Below are 24,008 nucleotides of genomic sequence, written 5' to 3' on the forward strand. Positions count from 1 at the left end.
CCCAGGGTCAGGGAGCGTGAGTGAGTGAGGCACAGGAGGATGAAGTGACTCACCCAGGGTCAGGGAGCGTGAGTGAGTGAGGCACAGGAGGATGAAGTGACTCACCCAGGGTCACGGAGCGTGAGTGAGTGAGGCACAGGAGGATGAAGTGACTCACCCAGGGTCCCGGAGCGTGAGTGAGTGAGGCACAGGAGGATGAAGTGACTCACCCAGGGTCACGGAGCGTGAGTGAGTGAGGCACAGGAGGATGAAGTGACTCACCCAGGGTCACGGAGCGTGAGTGAGTGAGGCACAGGAGGATGAAGTGACTCACCCAGGGTCACGGAGCGTGAGTGAGTGAGGCACAGGAGGATGAAGTGACTCACCCAGGGTCACGGAGCGTGAGTGAGTGAGGCACAGGAGGTTAAAGAGATTCTCTTAAGGTCACAGTTAGTTAACGAGATACAGGAGAACAGAAACATAGAAACATAAAACTTAGAAATGTGACATCAGAAAAAGACCATATGGCCTATAATTTTCCATCCACATCAACTGCTCAGCTCTAAGTCCCTACCACTCCCTTAGAGATCCTCTATACCAGGGTTCTCAAGCTGATCCTATGGGCCCCTCCCCCCTGCCAGTCGGTTTTCAGGATATCCCTAATGAATATGCATGAGATGCATTTGCATGCATTACCTCTTGTGTATGTAAATATTTTTCATGCATATTCATTAGGGATATCCTGAAAACCCAACTGGTTGAGGAGGCCCGTAGGATCGGTTTGAGCACCCCTGCTCTATACTTATCCCTTGCTTTCTTGAATTCAGATACTGTCCTTGTCTCCTCCTCCACTGGGAGGCTATTCCATGCATCTATCACTCCCTCTCTAAATAAAAATTTCCTTTGATTACTCTTGAGTCTACCTCCTCTCACCATCATCACATGACCCCTTACTCTAGATCCTCTCTTCTGCTGAAAAAGGCTCACTCAGCTCCTACATAAGAACATAAGAAAATGCCATACTGGGTCAGACCAAGGGTCCATCAAGCCCAGCATCCTGTTTCCAACAGTGGCCAATCCAGGCCATAAGAACCTGGCAAGTACCCAAAAACTAAGTCTATTCCATGTAACCATTGCTAATGGCAGTGGCTATTCTCTAAGTGAACTTAATAGCAGGTAATGGACTTCTCCTCCAAGAACTTATCCAATCCTTTTTTAAACACAGCTATACTAACTGCACGAACCACATTCTCTGGCAACAAATTCCAGAGTTTAATTGTGCGTTGAGTAAAAAAGAACTTTCTCTGATTAGTTTTAAATGTGCCCCATGCTAACTTCATGGAGTGCCCCCTAGTCTTTCTACTATCCAAAAGAGTAAATAACCGATTCGCATCTACCCGTTCTAGACCTCTCATGATTTTAAACACCTCTACTATCATATCCCCCCTCAGTCGTCTCTTCTCCAATCTGAAGGAGAAGAGACGACCTTGGAGATATTTAAATGTCTATCACATCTCCCCTCTCTTGCCTTTCCTTTAGGATATGCAAGCTTAGATCTTTAAGTCTGACCTCATATCCTATAAAATAAAGACCACTGACCATTTTAGTAGCCACCCTCTGGATCGACTCCACCCTGTTTATTTCCTTTGGAAGATGCAGTCACTAGAATTGCACACAGTATTCCAAGTGAGGTCTCACCAGGGACCCACACAGGGGCAATATTGCCTCCCTTTTTCTGCTGATCATTCCTTTCCCTATGCAGCCAAGAAGCTTCCTGGCTTTTGATGTTGCCTTATCTACCTGACTGGCCTTCTTAAGGTCATCAGATATCATCATCTCCAGATCCCATTCAGGGGATGTCTCGCTCAGGATCACAGAGTGAGTGAGTGAGGCACAGGGGGCTTAAAATGTCTTGCTCAAAAATCACACAGAGAATGAGTGGTAAAAATGAAGTTTGAACATATTTCCCAGGACATCGCCTGACTCATCGTGCAATGCTTGAGCTGCTCGGCTACTCCTCTCCTCTTCAACTGGCTGAAAATGTAAAACAAAATCTATTCACCTTAAAACCACACATGACTGTCGTTTTACAACTCACATGGATCGTGATACAGAAAACGATGTGCAGAAAACAGCTACCAAAGCCCTCTGAGGCAGTACTTGTAACAAGCTCTATATGTCTTTAAATCAGGACTCTCTTTTTGAGATGGGAACCTGTGAAGGAAAGCTTTTTATATGGAGCCAATTAAATCCTCTTAAAATGCTCTTTTTTTTTTTTTCTAACTTTTTAATTTAAATTGCAGACAGCTCTTAAGAGAACACACTAGATAGCAATTATCCTTTCCCTGGAATGGAGGATGGAACCGTTCCATAACAAAGCTTTATTATTAAGCTTGCTATTTGGCAAATCTTGCTTTACGCGATTCGTTTTCTTTTTTTTTTTTCCATCATTCTTTAAACAAGAGCTTCTTATTCCTGTCTGCTCGTATGATGTCTGCCAAATGACTAACAGTAAACTGCAAAAAAAAAAAAAAAAAAGATGAGGCAGTTAAAGATTTTTCTTGTTTTTCCACTTTGCAGCATTTCGACAGCCTTAAGTTTAAAGGGATGGTTTCCCCCTTCCCCAGCCCACCTTCCCTCCCCCTCCCCCTTGACAAACAAGACATTCTCTTTGGTGAAAAGGACGACTGCATTCCAGCGTTTGGAAGCTGCGCCTTAGACCTTGTGTGCAGCCCAGTGCGGGGGTCCCAGAACCTCCCACTCCCGGCCTGTAACTCTGAATCCATCAGACTCCGGCCGTGGAGGGGAACAGCTGCACCCGCGGGCTCCCCCAAAGCCGGCCTACCGACTCCACAGCCAGGGGCATTTTCGGGACATCCACAAGGAGTATTGTGCGAGATAAAACTCGCATGTACTGGGTCTGCAAGGCCAACTACTTGTTTCTTTTTGCCAAAACCTCTACGCCGGCTCCCTGGACCATAACAGAACATTCAAGGGGGGGTTTACAAAAGCGCATCAAACGCCACATGCAACAGAATAAGCAGATCTTCCTCATGCCTACTCCTTGTGGATATCCTGAAGAGCCAAATGGTTGTGACGTGGGGTTTCTTTTTTTTTTTTTTCAAGTTGACTAATAAAGACTTGCGGCTTTCTTCAATGAATATTTTAAAGGTTTCCACCACCGCCTTTTCTTTCAGTTGAATTAGGCCCACCCGAGGAGCTCTGTACCTACAAAGGGATCCTTACCTGTTGAGGTGCGGCCGATGAAATACAGAATAATAAAAGACGGACTGACTCGCACTGCTCAGCCTCAGGAGTTGTAAAATATTCTTAGGATGCAATGGGTTCGTCCGTACACCCGTAGATTGCTGACTTCACAAATCAGAGATGGCATGAATGAAGAAGAAAACCAGTTACCAGCTTACCATTTTATATGCTAAGAAATGCATCTAGAACAATTACAGATTAAGGAATACGTGCAGTCATTATGGCCTTCGTCAGTAGGGATTCTCCCACAGATACAGGACGGGTAGAGCCATTTGTAAACAGGGTGCTCTAACGGGAAATAACGGGGTACACGGAGAACTTCATTTGTTCGTTTATGCATCAAAGATCCACCGAGATTTTACTTTCTTTCTTCAGGCATGCTCTCCCGTACAAGGTGCAGCTCACGCGAGAACCTTGCTACCATCAAAAGAGGAGGGATGAAGGTTTTCTCCCTCTCTCTCTCTCTTTCAAGAGCATTCCTAGGCCTGAGCAGCTGCAGGAGCCTGGGCTAGAAAGGGAACGCCGCCATCCCTCCCGGCTAACTGCTAAGGGCGCCGTCACCCACTGTCAAGTCAACGAGTCTCTGCTTGCAAAGCCAGCCCACAGCATTCAAAGCAAACAGGAGGCTCCGAAGTAATTTACTCAGTGTCAGAATGTTATGACTTGAGCGTTCAAATAGTTATATCTGGACCTGTTTAAAGGAGAGAACAAATGTTTAACCTGCATGCACGAGTGGCATCCAAGCCTTTAAGATGCAGAGTATGTAATTTTCAGCCAGGGCATCCACTTTGCCTGCTTATTGAAACCCTATCCTCTCCACCTTCCAAGCCTCTTCTCCCCCGCACTCACAGAAAACACTGAGCGAGAAGAATACATTTAATTAGCAACATACTGCTAGCATCATCCTTTTGGGATGCTGCCAAAAATGCGTTGGCTTAATTTTCAAATACATAACACTAAAACATTAAAAAAAAAGCACTTCTGTGGCAATTCAAGCAGCATCAAATGTTGCCAAATTGATGTTGCTGAGAAATGTGCTGGATAGTTTACCTTCCTGCCAATGTTGTACTGCACGTTTCTATCATTTTCAAACTCCCCCCCAACTCTCGGGACCCAGTGGAAAATATTATACTCAATCCCCACCCTGGTCCAAAGAATATCATCCTCGTACTTAAGCTTTTCACAAAATAAAGATGAAGGGCAATAAATAATTGCTAGCTATCCCCAGGTCACTTCAAGTAATAACCAATATGAGTTACTCATGTTACTTGTGAACCATTTTAAAAACACAGTGCAAAATATCAATATAGCTAAATGAGCTCTGACCGACGTGCCGCAAATGCGCAGTAGAGAGCGGCCGTGACGCGCATGTGCGGACGGGAGAGCTGTGACGGACGGGCCGCGACTGCGCGGATCAGAGCCCCTCCGACAGCTCTAACCAGCGGACGGGAGAGCTGCGACGGACGTGCGCAGATCTGACCGACGACGGGCCGCGCAGGCGCGGAAAAGGAAGAGAGCGCCGACCGACGTGCCGCAAAACAAAAAAAACTCTCGCCCGTTCCGCGCTGGTGCGGCAGCAACAATCTGAGGATGGACCAGGCCCCTCCGGCAAAAGGAATAACGGTGTCCTGGCTGGGTTTCCACCCTCTATCTGCAGAGCAAAAGCTTGCAGGAAAAACCAGGGAGTGGAGGAGGGCTGAGGGAGAGGGGAAGGGAAGATGAGAGGGGATGGTAGGAAAGGGGAAGAGGATATGAGTGAGTAAGTGGGAAGGGTAAGACGTTGGGGAGAAGAGAGCGGCTCTGACCGACGGAATCTCGCCCGTTTGAACTGGCCCAACGGCTTGTGGTAAAAGAAAGGATCGGGTTGCATTTCATTTAGGATTTAGTGACGGTGCCCCCTCCTTCCACTTTGGATCAGAAGATGAAGACGCTGGGTCAGGCCCGTCTCTCTCTCTTGCTCACAATGCTCACGCTCAACACTGCTCATTCTCTCATCACTCTCCTTCCTCAACCTCCCACTGCTCACCCCCCCACTACTCCCGCTTTCACCGCCCTAGCATCCCCACTGCTCATGCTCTCATCCCCCCCCCCCAGCACCCACTGCTGATTCTCTCACTTCCTTCCTCTTCTGACATCCCTGCTGACTCTCTCACTTCCTTCCTCTTCTGACATCCCTGCTGACTCTCTCACTTCCTTCCTCTTCTGACATCCCTGCTGACTCTCTCACTTCCTTCCTCTTCTGACATCCCTGCTGACTCTCACACTTCCTTCCTCTTCTGACATCCCTGCTGACTCTCACACTTCCTTCCTCTTCTGACATCCCTGCTGACTCTCACACTTCCTTCCTCTTCTGACATCCCTGCTGACTCTCACACTTCCTTCCTCTTCTGACATCCCTGCTGACTCTCTCACTTCCTTCCTCTTCTGACATCCCTGCTGACTCTCTCACTTCCTTCCTCTTCTGACATCCCTGCTGACTCTCTCACTTCCTTCCTCTGCTGACTCTCTCACTTCCTTCCTCTTCTGACATCCCTGCTGACTCTCTGCTGCACGTGGTTCTGGGTTACCTGAGCCACACGGTATCTGTTCTCCGGGGCGGGGCAACAATCGTCACACTCAAGCAGGGCGGTGGCACGTGGGTACCGCGCGGCTCGAAATTCCTGGGGGGAGGCAGCAGCGCGTCCTCTAGCCCCCTTCTCCCCTGCCGCAGGCAGGAATGGGATCACCCCCCAATGCATTCTTTCTAAAACACTGGCGTGGCTGAACCACAGATGTGCATTTCTGTAGTGGTCTTACAGAAAGTACCGTACTAGCTGCTGCCAGAACATCTCGTACGACGTGCTCGAGATCTGCATATTCTTAAAATAGCACAGCTCTGTTCTTAATGTACCGGAACGGTCATGGACTTAAGGAACTGCTGTGGCCACAGGAATACGCCCTCCAGATAAAATATCTTAATTTCAAAACCTTAGACAAAAGCTTCCAGTCTGACAATATACCACAGCAGCATGACATGCCAGCAGCAACTGAAACAAGGCACCAGGGAAGGTAGGCTGGCCTCACAGTTTCCCCCTCGTTTGGGCTGCCAGCTCAAGTGGAACTGGCCTGTATTGGGCCGAGGTGCCAAAAGCATTGGCTGGCAACTTCCCTGGGTTTTCTTCCCCTGTTTTATGTTCCCCCTCAACTATTAAAGTGACAGTCCTCAGCTGGGGAGCCACCACCTTGCTCATGCAGATCCTAGGGTCCAGCCTCTAGGTGTCTTGTTATTTCTGCCTTAACCTTGTCGGGTTGGTTTCAACGTTTCTGTAAAGGATTATTCTTTTTCGCCATTATGTTGGCTGGTTCCTGCTTTACCACCTAGGCAGCCGGCAGCGACCGGATCATAACTGTCACCCTGACAGTTCCCTCTGCACCTTATCTTGCAAGTCTTCGCTTTTCTTTTACAGTTACAAACACTGCCCAGAAACTGCAATGCAGTAATGCGGCCGACTGTCTCTGACTGCCTGGAATTCGTGAGTCACTCATGCACAATACTAAAACCCCGGATGAAGCCAAATCAATTCACCAGAGTTGAATGACTTCAGAGCAACTGTAATTTATTTTCTTCAAATAAATGGGGCGGAGAGAAACCTATATTGCAATTATGCAAATGCAGCACTATTTTACAGACTGCAGTTCTCTGCATCATGTAAGAACATAAGAACATGCCATACTGGGTCAGACCAAGGGTCCATCAAGCCCAGCATCCTGTTTCCAACAGTGGCCAATCCAGGCCATAAGAACCTGGCAAGTACCCAAAAACTAAGTCTTTTCCATGTTACCGTTGCTAATGGCAGTGGCTATTCTCTAAGCAAACTTAATAGCAGGTAATGGACTTCTCCTCCAAGAACTTATCCAATCCTTTTTTAAACACAGCTATACTAACTGCACTAACCACATCCTCTGGCAACAAATTCCAGAGTTTAATTGTGCGTTGAGTAAAAAAGAACTTTCTCCGATTAGTTTTAAATGTGCCCCATGCTAACTTCATGGAGTGCCCCCTAGTCTTTCTACTATCCGAAAGAGTAAATAACCGATTCACATCTACCCGTTCTAGACCTCTCATGATTTTAAACATCTCTATCATATCCCCCCTCAGCCATCTCTTCTCCAAGCTGAAAAGTCCTAACCTCTTTAGTCTTTCCTTTTTATAATGTGCCCTATATAAATAAAATGATATATATTTAAAAAAAAATGTGATTGACATTGTAAAGCTGTTTTCCTATTGGCTGAGATGTAGAAATCAAGGTTGACTGGCAACATTAAAAAGGCATTTTGGCAGTCTAAAGCCAAAATAGTAACATTAGGAACTATTTTGACATTTCTTAAAAAAAAAAAGAAAAAGTCATTCATAAGAGGAACAATACAGAATGATTGCCCATTAGATTGATGATTTACTTTCATTTCTCAGTGGTTGGGGGAATCCGTTAGCCCCAGCTTGTCCAGTAGGCTACCATTATGTACCATGTCACAGCCCTTCTTATACAAACACACATGGAAGACGCCAGCAGAGAAGAACCATTTGGTCTACCCAGTTTGCCCTCGTACACCCACCTCCTGTGCTGGCAAAACATTATTTTATAGTATAAAAACGTGATCACAACAATAGAAATTATAAAAAGCATAGCTAGCACAAAAGTGGAAGAGTGGCGAGCTGCGTACCAGGGAAGCCAGGGGTTAAATCCCACTGCTGCTCCGTGTAATCTTGGGCAAGTCACTTTACCCTCCACACTGAGGATAAGGAAATACCCACATTACCTGAATGCAGCAGTAGTGAACTAAAAAACAAAACTTAAGACGTGCCACGCTGGGTCAGACCAAGGCCCATCCAAGCCAGCATTCTGTCTGCGACAGTGGCCAGTGCGGGTTACAGGTCCCCAGTAATTGATCCATTTCTTGTATCTCGCTCCACCAGCAAAGTGTACCTGTACGTGGGATTATTTTTCCCACCATGCATTATTTCACACTTGTCCACATTAAACTGTATGTGCCTCCTAGTCTTGCAAGGTCCTTCTTAGGTTCTTCACAATCCACAGCTGTTTTAACGACTTGAAAGAATTGTGTGACATCTAAAAGTTTGGGCACTGTTTCTTTCTCCGGATCATCAAGTACAAAGTACTAACAATCATACATAAAGCCATCCACAAGCTCATTCCACTGGAGCTCAACATTCCTCTTCAACCACATATTCCCTCCAGACCAGTGAGAGCAGCATACAGAGACACTCTCCTTGGCCCACCTATCAAAACCTCCTTAGGAAAACGAGCTCTGTCTTCAGTTGGCCCCTTACAATGGAACTCTCTACCACCTGAACTCCGGATGGAACTATGCCCAAATACCTTTAAAAAGAGACTTAAAACTTGGCTGTTTGAACAAGCTTTTCATACCACCTAAGAGTCTATCTTTCCGAATAGCACTCTATCCCTGTTTGATCATTAATAATGATGCACATCGCACCTTGACCCCAAATTTTACCAGTATGCTCTTAGACCCTGAACCAGGATAAGTCTTGGATCCATGTAAATTATCGTTTTTTTATTCTACTATATTCAGCTATCTATCCCCTGTTCCGTTGATCCATGTTACTTCCCTTGTTTAATGTATCCGCATTCTAATATGCTTGTTACTGTTATAATGTAAACCGAAGTGATATGTAATTTTGCTACATGAACTCCGGTATATAAAAACGTTAAATAAATAAATACATCATTTAAGACTATGCTAAAATAGCACAGGTCCCAATCTGGACTCCTGGGGCACTATACTAACGACCTTTCTCCATTTGGATAAGATAATAGTGCACAGATGACGACGACATCCAATGTCTGGAGATGAAATACTAAGAACTCAATATTGTGGAACAGCAGTTACATTAAACTAAGTACCTGATCTACAAAGAGATTTTACTCCTAGTCTTGGTCTATGGAAATGGTTTTGCAGGTCTGAGCTGAATTGTAGGAAAAAATACAAACTTATGCACACTTATTACAAGAGGCCACATAAACTGAGCCCAAGGGTGACCGTTAACTCCAGAATGAGGTGGCGAATAGAATCATATTTTGTCTCTAAAGAGTTCAATATGCATTTTGTAATTGATAGAAATGGGAAACAACTTCATAACTATCCAGTCTCAAAAGCTACACACACAAGATGTGTTATTTTAAATTCTGCTCATTTCTTTATAGCTGTTCTATATGGTTCATACTTGGCTTATAACCACAGCTCCCTCTAAGCTGAGCATACATATTGGAGCATCACTCATAGGCTTTTACATAATCGCTCAGATTAATTTTTCTTTGTACCATATAAAGAAATCAACGCTAATACTGGCACTCAAAAATTGGTTTAAAAAAATTGTTGCTCACATGAAAAAAAAAAAATGGGCACACACCTAGTCAATCCATGGAGATTGCTTTCTCCAAGACATTACAGTTTTCAAGTTCACCTACATAAAAAAAATCTACATAAACCCCTGTTTCATAGATATGCTATAAATGCAGAACACCAAAAATGATTGCTTTTTTTTTTACACAAATGAGATAAGGAGACAAAATGTATGAAGGCTGTAACAGCCGAAAAACCCCTCTCAATATTAAATGCTGCCTCCCTGAAAGCAGCTGAAAACAAGGCTTCTCATCTTAATATGGTTTTTCCAATAAAGAACCAGATTTTGACTTCACCTTGGACCATGGGCTCCTTAAACATGCTCTCAATACAAGAGGACCTGCAGAAAGAGTGATTGTTTCACACACAATGGCATTTATCAACATAGATGAAATCCATCACTGTTGGTTTGCTGGACTGGTCAGCATGTACTAGAGCATAGCAACAGAACTGGACTGGTCTTCCGAGAGCATAATGAGTATGGTCAGTTTCACCAGATGAAACAACCTCTTGTAAAGGAATCTAGACAGTCTGCTTTCCCAAAAAGTCATCACAATTCACACTGGCTTTTTCCAGATGTTTGCCAACATACAGTATGTGACCATATAATATTTATATAAATTTGATGACTAAGGAAAACCAGGATAGCTCTACAGAGGCTTCTATGTCTAACATATGCAATCCTGTGGTGCACATGTTCAGAAACTAGGGATGATTATTTATTTATTTTATTTAACATATTTGGTACCCGCTCCCTCCAAGAAATAGTTCAGGGCGGGGTACAATCATATCAGCATAAAAGCAAACAATAAAAAATAATATGACAATAAAACAGGAACTAGTCTCTGTGAGACAAAAGCAAAATGTTAAACAACTTGCTTGCCCTAAACTACTAATGCAATGCAGGATAAGAGGACATAGCTGAACAGCCCTAGGCAAGACAGTCAAAAGCCTTCTAGGGTAGATAAGATGAACAATTGTAAATGGATCATAATAACTGTGTTTTGAATCTGTAAGGTGCTTTTTGGACACATTTAATATATACAGTAAGATTATAAGAAAACAATTTCTAGTACGTTAAATCTGATAAGCCACCAATACCTTTTATATTTTACATAAAACACAGTGGTGAGTTTAGTATTACATGACAGCAGACCTAGGCACAGAGGTCTATTGTCTTCCGCTACACAAATTACCTTAATACTAATGAGTATAGAGGATTGAACAGACTTCTTAAAAAGCTGTAGCAAGTACATTTCCCTATAATTTCAATTTACTAAAATTCCCAGTAGGCAAAACTATATCATGACAGGAAAATGAACCGTCAAAACACCGAACTGAAAAAATACATTCCTGCCTAAACACTGACCGGAAAATTGTCATAAAACTCGTTTCCTATCTAAGATCTAATTTATATGAACAAAATTCTTCAATCTTTTTTTTTGAAACCACAGAAGTTCCTGTGGAGTCCCATACATGTCTGCAGATTACATTTACTCACCTCATGCTGGCTATGTGCTGGGCTGCAGGCTGATGCTGAAAATGATCAGGCCATTGATGATGCAGGCAGAATGATGGGGAGGGTTGAAGACAGCAAGCGGTCTGATACATGGGTGAATGGATCTGGCAAACGGATGCCGAGTACTCGGTGTGTGGCGGCAGGCAGCAGGGAGTCAACGCAGGTGGTGCAGCCAGTAAATGACAATCTTGTTGCTTATTATGTTTGCTTAAAAGGTGATGATATGAGCAAGGATGGCAGCAGTGTGACCGCAGATGGGCAGTTCTTTGGTTGTTTAAAGGCAGGGAAGATGGTTTTACTGTGCCATTGAGTTGCAGGTGTCCATTTGGACTCACTTTTCTTGGGGTTTCCTTGGATGGGAGTTGCTGGGCTGCAGAGTCTCCATCGCCGGCTGCGGGGTAACTGGAACTGCTAGCACTGGACGGGATGCTGCCATTGCTTAGAACCACAAAATCACTATTCCTGGTGCTCATGGTAGCCATGCTCCAGCGTCTTGCAGGCTCTGTGATTCTTCTGCACAAAACAAAAGCAAAACACGGAAATGAAGATTTAAGAGACTAAATTATTATACAAACAATAATAAGCTCAAGTTGCCCATTTCACATTTAGGGCTTAAAACAATGCTTATGCTACTTATTCTCAACAGATTTTTCATATTAGCATAAATTTCTTCATTGAAAAGATATATGATCTCTAACAATAAAAGGCAACTAAATGCAAAGTTGTTTCGATTGCACACACACACACAATCTTCACTTTGGGATGGAAACAAAGACCTTTAGTTGTGCAAAAACAATAGGGTTGGATAACTATCAATGCAGTCTTTATTGAACCACAGTGATCAACACTGATTGTCTATGAAGAGCTGGTGAATCCAAAAAAAAAAAAAAAAGATAGTAAAATACCCACAGTTCCCTAAAAGGTTCAACATGTTTCTCTAAAATTGTTTTAAGGACCAGGAAAGCTCGAGTCTAAACTTTTCAGATCAAACATGAAGGAACAAGCTCAGCCTGGAAGGTAAGGTAATGTGCCAAGCTGTCACTCAGAGCAGTATGTATAATCTACAAAGTGATGAGCAATCATCTTCAAGAAGACATTTTTAAACACAGTCCAAGGAGAAATAATTTAATCATTAAGAATATTAAATTACATGACACACAGATTTTCTGTATTATTTAAATAATGTTTAAAGCCATTTGCCTGAAGTTACCAAAAGTTGAAACATGCACCTCAACTGTATGATGGGTTATCTATATTCAACACAATAATAGTGAGCAAAATTTAATGGACAATATTTCTTATTGAAATGGATGTACAAGGGCCTATGCATTAAAACTCGCCCTAAAACTGTACAGCCTGCACATGCTAAAAATGTAACATGCAGCCTAAAATATTGCTTATTTATTTAAAAACTTCTATCCTGCTCTATCAACAATTCTAGATGGGTAACAAAAATAATCATAAAATCAGCTGACATTCAAACATTCAAAACGGACAGACGGGTGCACTTACTAGGCAATACACTAACATTCTGCACATATACACAAAAATTTCTTCAATAGTGTGTGCATGTTATTAACATGCATACTAACAAAAAGTACATCATCTCATCTCTATAGCCTCCTGATTGCTAAGTAGTAGCTAAACAAATGAACGCCTACATGCTAACCTCAGCATCCTCTCTCTCATGGTCTGTCCCTTGCTGCCATCATGTTTAAAACTAAACCTAGCACATAGGAATTGTTTTCAATGTTGAGGAGGTGATAAGAGGAGAGGAGGTGAAAAGACTAGCAGAGACTTCTAGGAGAGGGGAAATCAGACCAAAAGCAAAAGCCTAAGATGTCTGCCAAGGTCACAGAGAGGTGTAGAGGAATCAGTGCAGGGAGTCAATGGCATCATCCTGGAAGCTGTGCTACACACAACCAGAATGATCAACCCATACCTTCCCCAAAACATTCAGCCAGGAGAGCCAAGGAGGACAGATATCAGAAAATAACCTCGACTACTCCCATAATATCCATGTCATTGATGCCAGAGAAGAAAATCTACCAGCCTTGTCTCCAGAGGGCACAGGCATCTGACCATCCACCCTCTCTGAGCACCAGTAGTGTCAGTTACAGGGCTGGCCTTGGCTCTGCTAATGCCCTGTGCAGACAATCCAAGGCCAGTTGAAGAGTATTGGAAGCCCTATGGCGCCTTTAGCCATGTGTCCCCAACAACGGTTTTGAAAAATTAATATTGTGCATCAGAATGAATTAAAAGATTCTATATTTATAATATATGTTACATGAAAAAGAGAATATGATACCGATTGCATATTCTCATTTATTACCTTAATTTCATATCTATAAAGCTTGGCTTGAGGCAGGTTACAGAAACTTTCAGTAAAACAGTGGGGGAATTTTAAGTAGCAAAAACAATAAACATTAAACCAAAAACAATAAAGCAATTCACTACAGACAAAATAAACAAATTCAATATAAAATATTAAAACCAACAACCAATTTGTGCTTCAGTTTTCACAGAATATGTACTAGAAAAAGGACTGCACATTAGAATTTAGAATTTTACTTTATGTGCTTTCAGTTTAGAAAATGTCAAAACAAGTTTCTTCAGGGCAATGTTTTGTACAATTTTGTATTCTATTGATAAGATGGCCAGCCCAACAAGTCTTACTTGCATCATTGAGGCAAGAATAAATGTTTTAATTTAAATTTAGTTTGGAAAACCTTCGCTCACCATTGGCCTCAGAAATAGGAAAGGTCAAGAGGATGTGGAGGGCAGTAAATACGTTGGGGCGTCAGCTTATGTTAACATGCTAGGTTTAGTTTGTTAACTTAATGAACTGCCTAACAGATAATCAAAGCAATGTACACAAAGTTCAATATATATATCTTGTGATGAAATACACCTTCAAATTCATCTTGCAATGGCTTGCAATTCACTGTGCAAATCTGAAGCATCAATATTTCTGGAGTCCCATGCTACGAAGCGTTCTCTAGTTTCAAGCAACGTTCCAGAATTTCCTTTGATATTCTAATCTGTAAAATGTGAATATCACAGATGCAGGTGTGTGAATCTTTCTTCAACAGATTGTACTGCTGGGTCAACGTCTGCAAAATAAAGCTCACTTTGAATTTTTCCTTGACCCTCTGAATAGGTTTATCATCTGCTTTGTATTTGAACTGCCTCCTCGTTCTTCTAATACAGACCAGATCTGATTCAAAGTGTGCCAGTATGTCCAACTCCTTAGCAAGTTCAAGTGAATCTGCCAATGCTTTCACAAATCCTTCATCACTCTGCAGTCTAAAATAAACTTTTTGGTTTCTTTCAGTTGCTTAACGGCATCGTGCATGTCAAATTCCTTCACATGAATTTGTTTGTTAGTCTTATTGATCTTAAAGGAGGATGTCATGCCACACAACAAGAAAAGATACAAACTTGAAATGAGAAATGCCTTTTGCAAGAGCTTGTCCATCTGCACATGAGGGACTGCCAGACGATCCTGTGAGGGTCGAGTCAGAGATTTCAATTAGTGCATCGTAGATACCACCTGAGAGTGAAGAGGTTTCAGGGCATGAATTTTACTTTCTTCTTTCACACAATGGTCTCACCGTAAGATTAGGCACATAATCCCAATGATATGCTGAAGCTGAGAAATCTACATAAACACGGTGTACTAGATCAAAGAGAGCTGTGGGTTCCCAGCAACACTTGGCCACATCATCCACAACCAAATTCAAAGAATGTACCCTGAAAGGGACTAAGGCTCATGGATTAGCATCCAAAATTCTTTGCTGCACATCATTTTCTTTTCCCTTCACATTGCTTCCATCATCACAGCCTTGACCATGTAAGTTTTCAATAGACAATAACATCTCTTCTAATTGGGGAAGAAAAGTGTCCATCATACCAGCACCAGCTGTTTCCTTGAGTGGTACAAATAAAAAGAGTTCCTTTCCGCTTACAAGCTCACATTTATCATGGCCTGAAGCTGTATCCACAAGGTGAAGGATCGTGATTATTTATTCAACATGGCCTACATCTGGTGTGTCATCTAGAATGATTGAAAATACAGCATGAGCAGATATTAGGATTTCTTACTTGACTGTGTTAGTGAACAGTTGAATCAGTTCATTCTATATTTTCTTCAGAAGACAGAACACGTCTTAGCATCTGTTATTTTACAAATATGCTCAGCCATAAGTGGATCAAACAAAGCTAGATATTCTACAAAATTTCAGGAAGTTCTCTTTACCAGACGAGCAGTTTATCATGTGCTCCTGGAAAAGCCAGATTTTGCATACCAAGAACACACTAAAGCAATCAGTTATTCCAAGATTTGCTGCCAATATTTTTTTTTTGTTTAATGAGGCACAAATATCCATCAGCTGTTTTCTTGTTTTTTCAATTGCAGTTCAAGATCCTTCTACTTTTAAAAATACTTTCATGTGCTGCTAGAATTGCAGACATGTTCTTCCAGTCTCTTGAACCTTTATCAGAAAGAGATGATGGTAAACAACTTGCAACGGAAACAAACACAAACCACAGTCCTTTGACATGGAGTACTGTAGCCAGTGATGGCGCATTTCTTCTCCATTGGCAAGTCTCCTTTTGTAATGACTTTTGAGGATTTGCTTCAATCACCACCTTTAGAGAATTCAAACTGCTGACTTTGCTCTGGTTCTTGTTCTAACAAGGACTGTTACAAACCATCTTGAAATTTGGGTGCCAAATTGTCTCAAGTAGAAGGGTCACCATAATTGTGATCTTCTGTTGGGACGACGGTAGATAAAAAGCATAAATAAATAAATTCAAACTGGTGGCGTCTTCACTTTCACATCCTCTCAAATATTGATCCTGCCCAATTTTGCTTGGTTCATCTTATATAATCATATGTTCCTCAAACTCTACTTCAGTTTGTGAAACTGTAGGCAAATCAGTCAATCTCAAGCAAATCCTTCATTTTGCTTTGCATGTTCTCTTTTTCAGCCTTTTGTTTATGATATGCCCGACAATTTTTTTCCATCTGCCCTGATGCTACATCAACTGAAAAGTGAAAATGTAATACCTAATAGATTTTTTTCTAGAAAAATAGGATATTTAAAACATAGCTTACAAACAGTTTTACTTCAGAAGCTTATACTTGACTATCACTTAGTATGACATATATAACACATATCTGTACAGTTGTAGTGAAAACCAGAACATAATATAAGTAAGAAATGCCATGCTGGGTCAGACCAAGGGTCCATCAAGCCCAGTTTCCAAAAGTAGCCAATCCAAGTCACAAGTTACTATTGCTTATTAATTACCATCATAGCAGTTCATGGATTTAACTCTAAGAACTTATCCAAACCTTTTTTAAACCCAGTAACGCTAACTGCTAAAACCACATCCCCTGGCAATGAATTTCAGAGTTTAATTATACATCGAGTGAAAAAGAATTTTCTTCAATTTATTTTTAATGAGCTATTTGCTAACTTCATGGAGTGCCCCCCTGGTCCTTCTATTATCTGAAAAAGTAAATAACCAGTTTACATTAACTTGTTCAAATCCTTTCATTATTTTGTAGACTATCATATTCCCCCTCAAGTCATCTCTTCTCCAAACTGAACAGCCCTAACTTCTTTAGCCTTTCCTCATAGGACAGCCGTTCCATGCCCCATATTTTGGTCGCCTTCTCTGTACTTTGTCCGGTGCAGCTATATCCTTTTTGAGATGCGGTGACCAGAATTGCACACAGTATTCAAAGTGCGGTCTCACTATGGAGCAATACAGAGGCATTATGACATTCTCCGTTTTATATTCCATTCCCATCCTAATAATTCCTAATATTCTGTTTGCTTTTTTGATCACCACAGCACACTGGGCCGAAGATTTCGATGTATTATCCACTATGACGCCTAGATCTCTTTTCTGGGTGGCAACTCCTAAGATAGAACCTAACATTGTGTAACTACAGCAAGGGTTATTTTTCCCTATATGCATCACTTTGCACTTGACCACATTAAACTTCATTTGCCATTTGGAAGCCCAATCTTCCAGTCTCACAAGGTCCTCCTGCAATTCATCACAATCCGCTTGAGATTTAACTACTCTGCATAATTTTGTGTCATCCGCAAATTTGATTACCTAACTCGTCATTCCCCTTTCCAGATCATTTATAAATATATTAAAAAGCACCAGTCCAAGTACAGATCCCTGAGGCACTCCACTGTTTACCTTTTTTCCACTGTGAAAACTGACCATTTAACCCTACTCTCTGTTTCCTGTCTTTTAACCAACTTGCAATCCACAAAAGGACATTGCCTCCATATCCCCTGACTGTTTAGTTTTCTTAGAAGCCTCTCATGTGGGACTTTGTCGAATGCCTTCTGGAAATCCAAATATACCACATCTACCAGTTCACTTTTGTCCACATGTTTATTCACCCCTTCAAAAAATATAGGAGATTTGTGAGGCAAGACTTCCCTTGGGTCAATCATTAACCTCATTCCTCACATGACTCAACGAAACCTTCGTTCAAACAACAAAGGCCTTCTGAAAAGTCCCCCTGTTCGAACAGCTCAACTATCAACAACCCGTCAAAGAGCCTTCTCCATCACTTGCCCAAAATTATGGAACTCACTCCCCATGGACCTTAGAATGCAACCCAATTTGAAAACATTCAAAAGAGATCTGAAAACGTGGCTGTTTTTCAAAGCTTATAATGAAACCCTAACTCTCACAACATCATCTCATCAACTGAACTCTCAAATGATCTGAAAACATGCTCAGTTACCAAGATCAACTTAACTCTGAACCATCTCCAGTTGAGAACATAACCTTTCCCATACTTTTTATTACCTCACTGCTCTTTACCTTACCTGCTATACCTTCATCTGACTGTACATTTACCTTATTTTTACTCTGATGATAATCTCTGTACTACTTATCTATTTCTCCCTTTTTTGTTATTTGTAAACCTTCATATCCCTTGTTTAAATATGTAAACCATTGTGATGGCATTACCGAATGACAGTATATAAAACTTGATAAATAAATGTTGGCTGTGTCCTATCAAACCATGTCTATCTAAATGTTTTGTGATTTTATTCTTACCGTATAACAGTTTCCACGATTTTTCCCAGCACTAAGTCAGGCTCACCGGTCTATAGTTTCCAGGATCACCCCTAAATCCCTTTTTAAGTATAGGGGTTACCATTGGCCATCTTCCAGTCTTCAGGCCCATCGGATGATTTTAATAATGTTACAAATTTTAACTAATAGTTCTGAAATTTCATTTTTTAGTTCTTTCAGAACCCTGGGGTGTATACCATCTGGTCCAGGTGATTTACTACTCTTCAGTTTGAAAACCCTAAAAAATAGATATTCAGAACCTATATAGTAAATCTATCATACTGAAACAATACTAACTCCCAGAAATCAAACAGCAACAACCCTACCTATGAAAAGGCAATACTGTAAATATTACACTCGACCCAAAAACACCAATACATCTCCTTTTGGGAAAAAGAGAATAAGCCAGACTGCTACAGATCCTATGCAGAAACTACACAGTAACAGAACACGTCACCTCAGTCACATACACAGAAAGACCCTCACCAAATACAGAATAAATGACCACAAACTATAATTAGAAATGTGCAGACAAAAACTGAAATGCAAACCCCAAGAAGCAAGACTTTATGCAATGTAACAATAGATAAATAGAAATATTATCACTTCCCAACTTTTATACTCTCCCCTCCACCCCAACCTTTACTCTGCCAGATGCCTCTGATCCTAGGCATAGAATCGAGCTGTAGATGTCTCCTCCTCTCATGGAAGAAGACGTACCAGACATCACCACCTCCTGATTGGGGCAAAATACTATGACCACCTCCTCTTCTTTCTACTCTTGCCCCAATCTTCATACCATAATGAAAGATGGTTGCAGATGGTAGTAGTGCCACAGAATCATCTTTACACTCTCCCAATCAGGGCCAAAACACCACCTAGCTGCCTCCTCCTGGGTCCTGACTAGGCCAAAGACACTGTGGGATGAAGAAGCTACATGGAAGGCATCAGCCACAGTGCTCCCTTCTTCAGGAGTGGTGATGTCCCACTTACTGGCCTTCTCTCACTCTCTGCCCAGCATCCCCTTTGTTCTTTCCCTCCCTGCACAGCAGCAGTAGATATTCCCCGCCTCTCTCTACATTAAAACAATATTCATTACTACAAATCAAATATTACAGCACAGCAAACAGGCAAAAGCACATAATAAAAGACATCAGTTCAATACACATAATAAAACCATTAGCATTAAAACAATAAGAGCTTGATATTGATCCAGCAGACACATTTAGCAGGACAGCATTTTCTCCGGGTAGAAATGCAGCTGAATATCCAGATAAATTTGGGCTGACAAAACTTGTCTGCGCAGATTTAATCCTGGTTTTTGTGCAAACTTATGTAAATTTAGCCCACTAGCGCTCCGTGTGGAATTATCCAGCTCAATTTATCAGCCTGGCCTTGCCATGACTCTAGCTCCACCTCCTTTTTGTCCACGTATCTTTGTGCACTTTGTACACACGCAATGTTCTGTTCACAGTTATCTAGACCACGGAATTATATTTTTAAAGCCAAAATTTTATGAAGGAAAAAAATTGATTTTACCTACATAAATCTTCTGAATATAAAACTCAACATGTTTAACATCATCAACATAAATCATCATCATAAAGCCACAATAAAACATAAATAAATCAGAGCAGCACGCATAAAACTTAACTTAGAAAAACTATATAGAAGCCCCAGGCAAAAGCACCTCATTTACTCCTCCCTTTGGCAGTGACAGCAAACCCCAAGTTTTCTCCCCACCCCCTTTACCTGGTACCCTCCTCTCCCAATCCACAGCAGCATTGTCTCTCTCTGCCCTAAGCCACGGATCCCCCCTTTCAGCCTCCACAGAAGACCCTCACTTCCCCCCCCCCCCACCCCAGCAACTCCTCTCTTTCACAACCCCAGCAGGCCCTTCCTCTCTTCCCCCCTGCCAGTCCCAGTAACTTCTCTTTCCTAAACACCCAAATCCCAGCTGCCCTCTCTCTCTCTCTCTCCCATCACGCTCGCCCAGCAACTCATTTTTTTTTTTTTTTTTTTTATTACCCACTCCCCCTCTCTCCCATCCACCGCTTCATCCCCTGTCACATTCACTCATGCCTCAGTTTCTGTCCCTGCCAGCTGACTACCCCCTACCAGCTGCGCAGTGCTGGGGGCTCTGGGCATGGGTCCCTTTTCTCCTCCTGCTCGCCTGGCCACTGTGTCACGTTCTGGTTGTACCTCTGTGGTCCGCAGGACAACCAGACACGACATCGGTCAAGGGTAGGGCACAGCACCAGCTGGTGCCTCTTTCACTCGCCACTTGTCTCGGGGCCCTGTGTCCACGGTATGCTGGGCACGTTCAACAGAGTAGAGCCACGTGAGCCACTGCCAGCCCAGGCTGTCCTTGTAGGTGCCCCATCACCCCACAAATTGTGCCATCCTGCATGGCTGCCTAATCTGCCCAGTGCCGAGGCCGGCCGGCCCTGGGACAATTTACAGATATTTGGGCAGAAAGGGTTCCAACTTCACAAGGAGTTGTAGAAGGCTTCCAAGCTCTCCAGAAATAGCTCAGCAATCAAGCAAAAAGAATTGTTAACCTCTAAAGGAAGCCACTGCCTCCGACCTAGACCACTGTTATGGCTCAAGCCCCAGGAAGCCTGCCATGGGCTTGGACAGACTGACCACAGCAAGGATAACAATGACTCGCGTAATGTCGCCTTTCTATAGGGACTTATGGAAGGCCTCTTTATCAGAGACTGTAAAGCCTCTTGCGGCCTCACAGACTGTGGAGCATAAGTTTCAATACTTTTTGTCATGTGGTACCCTTTTGTCTTTAAAGACATTTTCATTGGGTCAATAAAGACAGATTTCTGTAGGAAGGTCTAAAGTGTCTGCTGGTATCTTTTTCTTTTCCAAAGAGAAGGAGGAGAAGATCCGTTATAGCTCAAGACCCTGTGGCAAACTTTTATAGCATCATTTCATGCACACTGCCTTGTTTGTACAGTTTATTTTTCTTGTACTGCTGCTTTTAAATGTAATTTATTCTGCTGTATATTTGCTCTGAGCACCAGCTGGAAAGGCAGGCTACAAATGTTAGGATTAAATTAAATTAAAACCTCCATCCGTAACCCACAATGTATCCGTGAAATTGCATGCATGCATGCTAAAACGTTTTGGGGGCAGAAGTTAAGTTTTAGGCCTTTGTCCGTGTTTGCTAAATAGTGCATGGTGACAGCATACCAGGCTATTTCATACATGTCAGCTAAAGCCTAATTTGCATGTGACGCTCCTTCATTTATATGCGCTTACACACAGTTAACACATGGAGGCTAATGCCTTCAGATTCCAGTCCTACTATGCCCCATACTCTGTTAAACAGCAGATCAGAAAACCCTTCAAAATAGATAGGAAAAAAAACAGAGAGGTCTTGCAACCTGACATCTCATCAGCATGACTTTTTTTTTTCATCCTGCAAAACATTCACTATTTTTGTTGTTTTCAGATTACACAAAGAAATGTTACCCCTTTCCTGTTGAGAAGTCCTTTCCCTCAAACCTCTCGGTACACAACCGGCTTCCCCGCAAAAACCAAACAACAGGAACCCAGCCACTGTGTAAAGCTAACACATATTGTGTGTTACAAATGTAAAACGAAATGCCAGAGAATTTAAAAAATGTTTAGCTGGAAGCAAAACTCAGAGATAAACATCCATAAAACACTTAAAAGCTGTTTGACTTTCCCAAAAATACTGTTTTGATAAATTGTTGGACATCATCTCCCACAAAAGCCAGTATCAGACACCAGGCGCCACCTGTTATTTTGCGAACTTTGGGAGAAAGTACAAAAAAAAAAATGCTCTGGCAGAACTGCACATGCCCTGGAGAAACTACAGCTGACGAAGGCGTGATGGGATTTCTCACTCGCTCAGCGGCTTTAGTGATGAGAATTTAGAAATTGTTAGGCATAAACAGTACAAAGTACAATGTAATCCAAGAGGCTGGGGACAGCAATAGCATTTCAGAGTCCTAATCAGAGGAAGATTTCACCTTCTTGGATTTAATGCAAATTCTAAGAATGTTGTTCAGTAGCAAAAGCCCATCCAAGGAAGGGAATATACTGTGAAGTGCAGGAAGTGCGTAACTGAGATGTGTGGAAGCACAAAGGGCTTGCTGAGTGCGTGTGTACCGTGCGATCGTAGAGAGTGGCTTGGCTATTAAGAGAGAGAGAGCGGAGCTAGAGAGAGCAGGCAGAGAAAGGGGAGGAGCTCAATTTCCAAATATGGTACTAGAAAGTGGATTGGATAATACAGAGAGAGGGGTAGAACTGAAGAGTACAGAGAAGGGCAGAGCTCAGGCCATATATAGAGTGGGGCGGAGCTGGAGAATACAGGGAGGGAGAGATGAGGAGCTGAATTTGCATAACGGTTATGCAGGTGCAGAGCAACTATCCTCTTTTATTATAGTTAGATTTTGTGCATAATATTTTGAAAGTCTGAAAAATTCACTACATTGTATTTGTCAAAATAAACAATATAATCGCTATGCTTGAGTACTAATTAAACTATAACACAGAAAGAAAAGATATTACTCAAAGATGCAGAATTTTTAATTGTTTGGTGCAGATCTGAGCCATGGTTCCATACTACTGTATTTTCTGTATTTATTGATGTACCTATTTTTAGGGTTGAATTATTATGTACTGTGTTTTATTGATGCATCATGATAAACTGCTTTGAGTCGAACTTGTCTCAAAGAAGGTGGTATAAAAGAGTAAGACAATATGCAAATGTATCTCACGCACATTCATTGTGGATGTCCTGAAAACCAGGCGTGTTGGTGGCACTCCAGGACTGGAGTTTCCGATCCCTGATCGGTCATAGAAGGAAGGTTTATTGCCATCGTAACACGGAAGAGTACAGCACCAGCTGTCAGTTCAGTTTACAAGCAGTTTAAAGGAGGTTTCCAGCGCTGCAGAAAATGTCATGAACATTAACTCCAAATTAAGTCCTTTTCTGTAATCTAGAGAACCTATTTATGAAGACCATATGTGCTAAGATCCCTCAAAACAGTTGAAGATAACCAGCGATGCATAGGAGTGCCCAACAGTCCTGCGGTCGAAGCAGCAGTCCATCACTCAGGCTACAGAAAAACATTACAGTGCATTCAGTTAGGCTTTGACACGCTCTTGTGCCTCCAGCTAGGTTACAAAATGGCCCTGAAAACAGCATTTCTACGGTGCCCATGTTCATAACGCATTGGAAAAGTGATTTTGTTTGGAAAACGACCTCTGGCTCCACCCCACCACTGTCTTCGTTATTTCGCTCTCCCTTTCCAGGATTCTGCATGGTGACATTGTTTTCTTTTCTCCCACATGAGAATAAAGTCGGAAATCAGGTGGGGCCTGAGGTAGCTGTCATATTATTAAAATATGAAACATCTAAGTGGTTATTAATTCAAATAAAAAGAGACGTAATGCATCCAGTAGGAATTCTTTTTGGTTTGTTTATTATTTTTTTAATTGAGTTTTCACACAAACAATGAACGAATACCTCAACCATGAATCATACAAATATGATGAAAGTCACGAAGTAACTGCTAACAGGAATTTTAATGGTTAAGGGAATGCGTGTACTGTTACTTCTCATGCCTTATTATAAATGTAACAAAGTTGAGCAGGATTGTGACAGGCTAGAACACAGGACAGTAATTCAGATTTTTAGTTTATACTCAAAATA

General features: G+C 42.0%; 1 protein-coding gene across 10 annotated transcripts in view; it reads right to left on the reverse strand.

Moving 5' to 3' along the window:
* The window catches only part of DISP1 (dispatched RND transporter family member 1), a 429,672-nt gene that overhangs the window by 116,881 nt on the left and 288,783 nt on the right, over positions 1-24,008 (reverse strand). For 8 of the 10 annotated variants that reach the window (XM_029593118.1, XM_029593122.1, XM_029593125.1 and 5 more), the window contains 2 exons: positions 11,171-11,701; positions 3,226-3,351 (listed from right to left, as the gene is read on the reverse strand). In XM_029593118.1, the coding sequence (XP_029448978.1) occupies positions 3,226-3,351; positions 11,171-11,701 (657 nt within the window). The remainder of the gene's footprint in view (positions 1-3,225; positions 3,352-11,170; positions 11,702-24,008) is intronic. The other 2 variants (XM_029593119.1, XM_029593117.1) reach the window with 1 other exon arrangement.

The sequence above is a fragment of the Rhinatrema bivittatum genome, chromosome 3, assembly GCF_901001135.1.
Source record: "Rhinatrema bivittatum chromosome 3, aRhiBiv1.1, whole genome shotgun sequence".
NCBI classification, from domain to species: domain Eukaryota; kingdom Metazoa; phylum Chordata; class Amphibia; order Gymnophiona; family Rhinatrematidae; genus Rhinatrema; species Rhinatrema bivittatum.